The sequence below is a fragment of the Nansenia antarctica genome, assembly GCF_963989245.1.
Source record: "Nansenia antarctica genome assembly, chromosome: 7".
Classification (NCBI taxonomy): domain Eukaryota; kingdom Metazoa; phylum Chordata; class Actinopteri; order Argentiniformes; family Microstomatidae; genus Nansenia; species Nansenia antarctica.
The window spans coordinates 43,825,273-43,834,927 of NC_137677.1; the positions used below are offsets into that span (position 1 = coordinate 43,825,273).

Genomic DNA, 9,655 nt, shown 5'->3' on the forward strand with positions numbered 1-9,655 from the left:
GTAATGTGCGTACGCAAGGTCAATACTCGACGTAGAGCTACGATCGTTTCCACGGTCAAATTGACTCACATTGAAATTGTATAAATCACTACGTTGACGTGGTTTTCTACGTACGACACGGGTAAGATCAACATTTTATCTGAGTACTTTCTATAAATGAGGCCCCTGGTCAGTGGTCACTTTAGGGTCGAGGGTGAGTTTCCCAAACGCTTTGTACTACAGTAGTACTTTAGGAGCCCTAGGAGCTCTCCACGACCAGCAATGTTTTCATTTTAACCTGTAAATAGTAGAATCGGTACTCCATACGGCTGGGTTGTGGGGAGGAATGGAGTACTGCTTTAGCTATGGAGGGAAACTGACTCCGGGTCTGTAGGCATGCCCAGGAGTTGGGCACCTCAGTGTCTGTCTCACTCAGGTAGGTCGTCTTCACCTCAGGTAGGTCGTCTTCACCTCAGGTAGGTCATCTTCTCCTCAGGTAGGTCATCTTCATCTCAGGCAGCCAGAAACACTGTGTGTAGATTACATCAGACGTCATACGTCACAGTGCTTTATCAAGACCTTGACACAAGCCTCTTGTCTTTACATGACAGTTTCAGACAGTAGGGAAGTGCTGAGGTCACATGATGGTGTTTATTAAAGCTTCACACAGCTGGGCAAACAGGGAAGTGTGTGTGTGTGTGTGTGTGTGTGTTAGTGTGTGTGGTGGAAGGCACTTATGATGCAATTCCTCTGTCCTTCTGTCAGACAGCCTCTCCTCATTACCAAAGCAAGACACCACAATGACAGGTGAGCTTATTCATACTGTATAACAAGCCTTATAGCAACATTATTATTATTATTATTATGATTATGATCATGATTATTATTATTATGTATAATGACTATGATATAGCATATAGTTGTCATAAAGTGTAAACAATAATGTCAGGTTGGTGATTTCAGGGTCAGTTTCCTGAACGCTTCATACTTCATTCCTCCTGGCAATCCTGCCTCAACGCTATAAGAAAGAAACAGTTGTAAAATCTATGTCTGTCGATCAATCTTCTGTGCATGAGCTGACGAAATGTGTTAAATGAAGAACTTTACTAGTCTAGGGGAGGAGTGGGCCTGAATTTCTTTTCATCACAAATGATTATATGTTAGTTTTTCCTCAATTGCTTCTCATAGCAATAATATACTGTACATGAGCACAAATTACATTGGTCATCAAACCTTCAAACTTGTGGTGTGGCAGACAGGAGAGAATAGATTACATACATATTTTTGTTGCCACTTTTTGTGTTCTACAGTAATGCGGTTTTTGTCAGATACCTGCAGGATTCAGAATATTTTTGATAAATTGTATTTATATTCATAGTAAGCAATCATATTTTTGGTAACAAGCACAGTACTACCATAACTATAGTGCAACGTTTTTCTGCAGTGCTTTCATTTGCTTTCAAATGAAAGTTGTTCAACTGGGAATATTGATGGTTACTATTTAGTGTGTCATTATGAAATTAATGGTGAAGTAAACTTTTATTTTCTGTTTTGATGAATTTGATTTGCTTTTGGGACAGATTTCTAAGTTTTGAGAGTTATAGTGCATTTCACTAAATAAATGTGTTATTTTGGCAAATGTAACTGTCTCTAGGGGAATGTGTTTTGAAAAGTTAAATACTGTTTCAAGAAATATGCTCAAGCAATCAAGAAAAAACATATCCAGTACTAATTCCTATGATACAGCATATATATAGTAGTATATAGTAGTCATAACTGTTCATATAACTATGACAACTATCATTTACATTTTGAATACAACTTTGGCTACTGGGGCCTCATTTCTAGAAAGTACTTAGATCAAATTTTGATCTTACCCGTGTCGTACGTAGAAAACCACGTCAACGTAGTGATTTATACAATTCCAACGTGAGTCGATTTGACCGTGGAAGCGATCGTAGCTCTACGTCGGGTATTGACCTTGCGTACGCACATTACCTACTGGTAATTACCTTCTCTGCCCTCTCCCGCTTCCAGACTACCCTATATTATAGCCCTTGGCTTAATTCAGCCGCTATAATTGAGCCGCTATCACAGGGCGTTAATACAAACCTCATTCACCTGCGTTCATTTTACCTGCGTTGGTATTTATAGCTTGCACTGGGCCTGGTCTTCAAGATACGCTACACCACAAAGACACCCAAGTACCTGTCAACATACTTCCAAAAAGTGAACAACGTCCACACATACAACACCAGAGGAAGCTCCACGAACCACGTTCAACCGCGTTGCACCACAAACAAGGGTTTAAACTCGTTTGCAAACTATGCAGTAAAGATGTGGAACGCCCTTCCTATAATCTTAAAGGAGTGCAAAACACTGCCCACCTTCAAAACCACTCTCAAAAAACATTTACAGGAGGCTGCAATCCGTAACTGGACCCTCTAAAACAAAAATCAGATTAAAAGACCCGAACTACCCACTGTACATACTTTGTGTTTTGTCCCCCGCCCCCACCTGTGGTGTATGTCCCCACCTGTCCTACCCGCTGTACATACCTTATGTTTTGTTGTATTGTTCTTCCCATGATGGATGTACGTTTATCTTGTAGATAGTAATAGTTATTTGTCTGTATTATCTTGTAGATAGTACTAGTTCTTTTCTTATGTCTGTCTTACATGTAACGATGAATTGAAAATCAAGGACCCCAATTGAAATAAGCCAGTGGCTTTCTTGGGTTTTTATCCTTTTAGTTTGACCTTGTATGTAATATGTACTTTCATGTACCTACTTCTGCAAACCTTCTAATAAAGTTTTCAATCAATCAATCAATAGAAGGAAGCACGTACGCAATTTAAACCATCGCAGCCCGTTTTATAAATAATGCTTACGTCCGTTTAGAAAAATGTGCTTACTTGAAAGTCAAAGATGACGTTCAAGTACTTTTTTATAAATGAGGCCCCTGGTCAGACTGGATTAATATGTAATAGATGTGATGTTCTACCATGATATTGGATGACTGATAACATCAGTTCTACAGGTCACACACCGATTGAAGTGTGTGACGTGTGAAGGATGTTGCAGATTTCCTGCTGTGAGATCTAGAGGAAACTAGAATGTTGCTTCAACTAACCTCAGACCGTCTTCATCTCACACACTCACACTGAACCGCATCAACATACTGTAAGTCATGGCAGTTCAGCCGAAAGTGTGAAGTAATGGATGGTTGAACAATTTGAACCATTCCCACGTTTGGAAAGAGGACTACATTATGTTAGGATGTACTGTACTTCCTTCCTTTGTAAAGCATTTTTTGTTAGTCTATATGTAGTGGAGTTGGTTTGGAACCACACTCTCCTGATGAGGTAGCCCTGTCTGAGACATGTAACTCAAGTGTTGCCTTTGGACCTTGAGGATATCCTTTGGCCGAATGGTAGACACTTGTGTCTTCCACCTGAAACCTGAATTCAAACTCCATGGGCCTCATTTATAGAAAGTACTCAGATCAAATGTTGATCTTACCTGTGTCGTACATAGAAAACCCTGTCCACATAGTGATTTCAGCGTCTTTGAGCCTCGGAAAAGCGCTATATAAATGTAATGAATTATTATTATTATTATTATTTATACAATTTCAACTTGAGTCAATTTGACCGTGGAAACGATCGTAGCTCTACGTCGGGTATTGACCTTGCGTACGCACATTACCTACTGGTTATGCAGAGTTATTACAGGCATGTGAGCCGCAATGCCTATACTGTAATTCATGCGAAGTGAACGTGACTCGTAATAAAATTAACAATGTTGTTATCAGCCGAGAAAATGAGTTTAATTCAAGATTTAAAGGGAACTGATGTTTATGATTGTATTTCAGTCTTCCTTTATATTCCTCCGGAGCTGTCAAGGCAACGCCATCTCCCCTTCAACATGCCTAATGCGCTAAATTATACTGGATTTTTCTCCGGTGTCTCCGGTGTCTGGGAGTGAGCAGCCATATTTTCAATGTCACCTGATAAGAATAAGACCATTATATTATTACAGTATAAGCATTTGCTGGTTAGTTGTCATCAGCACTCAAGTTGAGGGGGGATGGCATCCCCCCTGAAATAAAAACGGTCAAAATCATCCCCCTTCTAAAACTGCCATTCCCCTTTCCATCCCTTATGTCATTTTATCAATGAACGTGGTATTACTGCCATTTCAACATTTAGTTGTGCGCATATTGAGTAAAATACTGTGGGCGAGGGGCATTTTTTACCAAGTCACTGACACTGAAGTCACTGACGCTGTGGGGATGCAAAAATTGTCCTCATATTATAAAATCCACCATCCCCCCTGATTTTCTTTTACAACTTGAGTACTGGTTGTCATGATCAAACGTTACAAATGCAACTTACCGAGAAGCCACCCTTCTCTGCCCTCTCCCGCTCACTTGGCTTAATTCAGCCGCTATAATCGAGCCGCTATCACAGGGCGTAAATACAAAGCTCATTCTCAAGTATATTTGGTATTTATAGACTTAAGTACGTACGCAATTTCAAACAAGCGCAGCCCGTTTTATAAATAATGCTTACATCCGTTTAGAAAAATGTGCTTACGTGCAAGTCAAAGATGACGTTCAAGTACTTTTTTATAAATGAGGCCCCATGCCTGTCACACATAAACTTAAATATTTGTTTTTGGATAGTGTTGACATGTTAGTTGTACAGTATGAATTCTAACTAGTATGATCTTCTTCTCAGACCCAAACACCTCTTCCTTCATGCTGGACAGCTTTTCGGATTACTACGACGCGCTGAACTACACTGACCCCTTCAATGACACCGACTTCATCATCGACAAGAGCACACTCACCTGCGAGGTCGTGCCTCTCTCCCTCCCCGTCACGGTCGTTGTGTGTGTCTTCTACATCCTGGTCTTCCTATTGGCTGTCCCTGGGAACCTGGTGGTGGGCCTTGTGATTGGCTCCAGCCGCCAGGCCCTGTCTCCCTCCGACCTATACCTGCTGCACCTGGCCCTGGCTGACATCCTATTGGCCGTGACCCTGCCGTTCTGGGCCACCTCGGTGATGGAGGGCTGGGTGTTCGGAGACGTGACGTGTAAGATTGTCAGCTTGCTACAGGAAGTGAGTTTCTACAGCAGCATCCTGTTCCTGGCATGCATCAGCGTGGACCGCTACCTGGTGATCGTCAGGGCGAAGGCTCGCCGTGCCAACTGCCGTCTGGTCAGCTGGGGGGCCTGCACTGCCGTCTGGGTCCTGGGGGGGTTCCTGTCCCTCCCCGCCCTCTACAACTCTGCCTTCCTGCCCCCTGGTGGCCAGGGCGAGAAGAGCAGTGCGGTGTGTGCGGAGCGTTACGACCCCGGCACGGCTGAAGAGTGGCGTCTGGCCACCAGGGGGCTCCGCCACACGCTGGGCTTCCTGCTGCCCCTGGCGGTGATGCTGGTGTGCTACGGGATCACGGTGGCCCGCCTGCTGCGGACCCGGGGGGGCTTCCAGCGGCAGCGGGCCATGCGGGTGATCGTGGCGGTGGTGGTGGCGTTCCTCCTCTGCTGGACGCCCTACCACCTGACGGTGATGGCGGACACCCTGCTGCGGGCCAGGCTGCTGGAGCACAGCTGTGGGGCGCGGGCAGCGGTGGACACGGCCATGTTGGCCACCCAGAGCCTGGGGCTGCTGCACAGCTGTGTGAACCCGCTGCTCTACGCCTTCATAGGGGAGAAGTTCAGACGCAGTTTGGTCCACAGGCTCCACAGGAGCGGGGTGATGGACAGAACCATAGGTACCAGAGCTAGCAGGTCCACCTCGCTCAACTCAGAGGCCACCTCCACACTCATGTGATACACCTGTGTGGAACTGTGTGTGTGTGTGTGACAATCTATATTTGCTGTTAAAGAACTATTTTGCATCATTTGTTATTTGTATATAGCTGTTCATCTTATTGAATTGTTTTTGGCCGGAGGGTTCATGATCATAGTGAAGTCTGAAAAGTAATTTCAAAGTGAAAGAAACAAAAACAAACTTCTTTCACCCCGGTGGATGGAGCCAAAAGAGAGTGGGAAGGGGCACGCTAGCACTTTGTGTAACCACTAATGTTTATTACGACAGAATTAAAATCAAGTTTGTAACCCTGTTTGTTTGTTTGTTTTTTAGTAAAAGGCATGAGTACTGTTTCACAGCATCTTTACATTGCAGTGCATTCCTGATCCTGAAGGGGGCGTCAAATGACCACACGAGTTGAGCGCATGCAGATTCACTGCCTCAGTCAGAGATGTCCACTACAGCAGGTTAGAAAAGGGTCCCTGAAAACTCGAAGGATTTCATGGAGATATGAACTGATTCATATTAGGCTGCAATGCACATCTGTAGCAAACTACTTTACTACAAACTACTACCAAATGTCTAGAGATGGGGATCTGGTATATAGCCTGAAAACAAGAAGGAAAGCTTCTGAGACAATGCACAACATTAAGCAATCAGCCCATGTCTACAGTAATTAATAAAACATAAACAGACACATACTCATTCACACTGTTTGTTGCGCTCGAGGGAAACCCTAATGTACCCTAATGTTTCTGTCCCATGTACAGACAGTCAGTAAGAGTGGTTGATTTCTGTCCCATGTACAGACAGACAGAAAGTTCTTGGGAAGCTGAACCATGAGATCAGTTTGGATCAGGGAGTGTTTAAACTGACTGTGAGACTACCATCAGACGAGGCCACAGGAGGAAAGGTGGTACAAGCATGTATTTTTATTGAATACTATCTGTGCTCACTGATCTGTATACCTATACTGTTTCTAGATCATTGTCTGTGCTGTCTGTCATGATTCCCCCACTGAGTCTGTTTTGATCACATTATGATTCAGAGTGTTGTGTTATTGTATTGCATACTGTAGTATTACGTGTTGTTTTTATATAACCTAATTCCTCTGTAAAATAGATGTTTTACTTTCAAAGTGGCCCACATAAAGAGAACAAACATACAGAAATAGATTTGAACATTATTCAACATGCCCAAAACAACCAACTATCCAGCAACAGTTAAATAACAATCTTTTTTTTCTTTTTTTTTCAGATTTGATCCCCTTTTTCACCCAATTTGGTATCCAATTGAACCCAACCTAGCATCCAATTATCCCCTGCCTATTGCGTAGGATCCGCCGCACGACCCCGTGGCCGGCAGCCCCAGAGGAGATCGCCAGGCAGACTAGCTGACTGGCTCCTCGAGCCCAGCACCGTTATTCCGGCACCCCGGGGGCGCTGTTGCGCGACGGATCCTTGTCCGGAAATAGTCCTATACCGCCCTCTGGAGCGGCCACTCAATATGCCGCTCCCTGTGTGCCTCGGCCATATCCGGGTCTGGCGAGACCGGGATTCGATCCCAGTCCCCGGTGGGCAGCTTGCACTAGTGGCTAGTGCTTAGACCGCTACGCCACCGCGGGGCTCAAATAACAATATCTTTTAATGTTTAGCAGACATCTGCTGCGGTGTCTGCTGCCAAGTCTGGCAAAACACGTAAGTATGAAACATTATCTCATATATAACACTTGACTTATCAAGAGGCATCAGGACAAAGAATAGAATATATATAATCAGAATAATATATATTATTTTTATAAATAAATAAAACAGTGAACAAGTATTTCAACCCACAGTCAAATGTGGAGCGCATAACAGATGTGTCCATACCAAACTTGTCAGGCTTGTTCGTACCAAGAAAAAAGTGCTGGAAAAAATGTCTCATCAACAGTGATGTTGTCTCCTGGCTTATAACAACCAGTTGAGTTCTGCCCAATACATCAAATGTCTGAAATCAGGGCAGATGTGTCTCTGTGAGTGTGGGTTTGGAGTCCTTATCATCAAAACGCAGGAGTCGCATTATTTCACTGAAGCGGTTCGGTGACATGGTGTCTGGGAGGACAGGCATGCGCCCATCATTACTCCTCTAGCACTTCAAAAAAGCACCTTCACTTTCATAACTGTAAGGTTTGTTTCAATAGAGAAGTAAGCTCAGTAACTGTTTTCTCTTTGTTTTAAACAAGGATACATGTAGCAATGACACACACACACACACACACACACACACACACACACACACATACACATACACACACGGGAGCAAATTGGCTGTCCAAGTTCTTAATTATGCTTGATTTAATCTTTATTGGCCAGTCATTCCCTATCAACTCTGCAATAAGGAACAGCTCTTTAGGTCACTCATTGGCAAAATCACAGAAATGGTAAAAGAACACATATTATGCCACCCAAAAGAAAAACATAAAATGTAGAGGGTGCCTCGATCCTCTTGCCAGGATGACAGAAAGATCATCTGGTGAAGAATTGGGGCAGAGTTCATATACACTCTTGCCAAGTGAAGCTTAAAAAATAGTCTGTCTTCAAAGACGCTGGTTCCTCGCCTGCCCTCAATCACATCTCTGGTAATGGAATTCCTGCTCCTTTGAATAGTGCCAAGCCACAGCTTGCATTCATGCAAGAGAACATTCATCCTCAAAATGATGCTGACTACCCCTTCATCTTTCCAACACCCCTAAAAAGAACATTCAACACAGTATCATTGCAAAATATCTTCATACCATGTCTAGGCAATGTCCTATTTTGTCACAATTAGATCAAAAAACTAAAAAACTGTTAGCAATGACTAATGGGGCCGTATTGGTTAACTTTGCATGGTTATGGTAAAGGTTAGGGTTAGGGTTTTGTATTAACTGTGAATGGTTGGGGTTAGGAATAGCTTCAAAGTGGTTATGTTAAGTGTAAGTAATCAAGAGAAGGTATTAGCAAACACTAGCAACAAGAATAAGCTAACAAAACCACTATTTCTGGTTTCCCGCAACAACCTCCAACCTACCAAAGCATTCTTTCTTTAGTATCATCACTATAATAGTTACGTCTTATTATGTGGGCTGGATCATTCTGACTTGGGACTTTGAAGACATCACTGTAGCTACATCTGTTCATATTGACAAGGAGGCAGCTTTTCACCGTATGTTAGTGTGAGGAAATTCATCATAATCAACCAATACACCCACATCTTCTCTGTGTTCATTTAATCTGTCCACAACGTCATACGGCAGGAGACAAACGTTAAGGAGGACGACCGCAGATCAGTGTCCTCAACCCCACACCTAAACAGTCACCACTGTCTCTTTCCCCTGGTTCTAGAATCTTCTAGATCAATGAATGTCATGGATTGGCAAAGCGGCCCATATACTGTACTCATCCAGAATCACACAGGCATTAGGAGGCCAGGGAGGGAACAAGGCAGACGCCGACAGCATGCCTAATAAGGTGTGCACCCCCTGCACCCACTGCTCACCAAACAAACTCTGTCTGCTTGACCTGATCCACTGTAAAGTAACCTAAAAACAGACTTGGCAGATGTTGTACAGCTGTCTCACACAACCTCAAGACAGTAGACACAGGGAGAGGAAAAAACAACACAAAACACAAAGTCTTGCAAAATCAAAACAAACTCAAGTTTAGTGTTCCTTAAGCTTCAACTGACCTCTGGCTATCTTAATTTAAGAAATTTGCATACAGGCAACAGTTGCTAAATATGTGACAGCAGCTGGTGAAAGGGGGAATAAGTCGGCAACCAACCAAATGTGGACTTGGGGAAATAAGTATTGAACACATCAAAATTTTGTCCAGTAAA

At 43.3% G+C, this 9,655-nt stretch overlaps 1 protein-coding gene across 1 annotated transcript; it reads left to right on the plus strand.

The window, feature by feature from the left end:
- Positions 1-4,705: 4,705 nt before the first annotated feature.
- Positions 4,706-5,818, plus strand: LOC308162634 (C-X-C chemokine receptor type 1-like; the record flags this gene model as incomplete). Its single annotated transcript, XM_080536778.1, has 1 exon — positions 4,706-5,818. One exon carries the CDS (start codon positions 4,706-4,708, stop codon positions 5,816-5,818), a length of 1,113 nt encoding a protein of 370 aa, XP_080392904.1.
- Between the last annotated feature and the right edge of the window lie 3,837 nt (positions 5,819-9,655).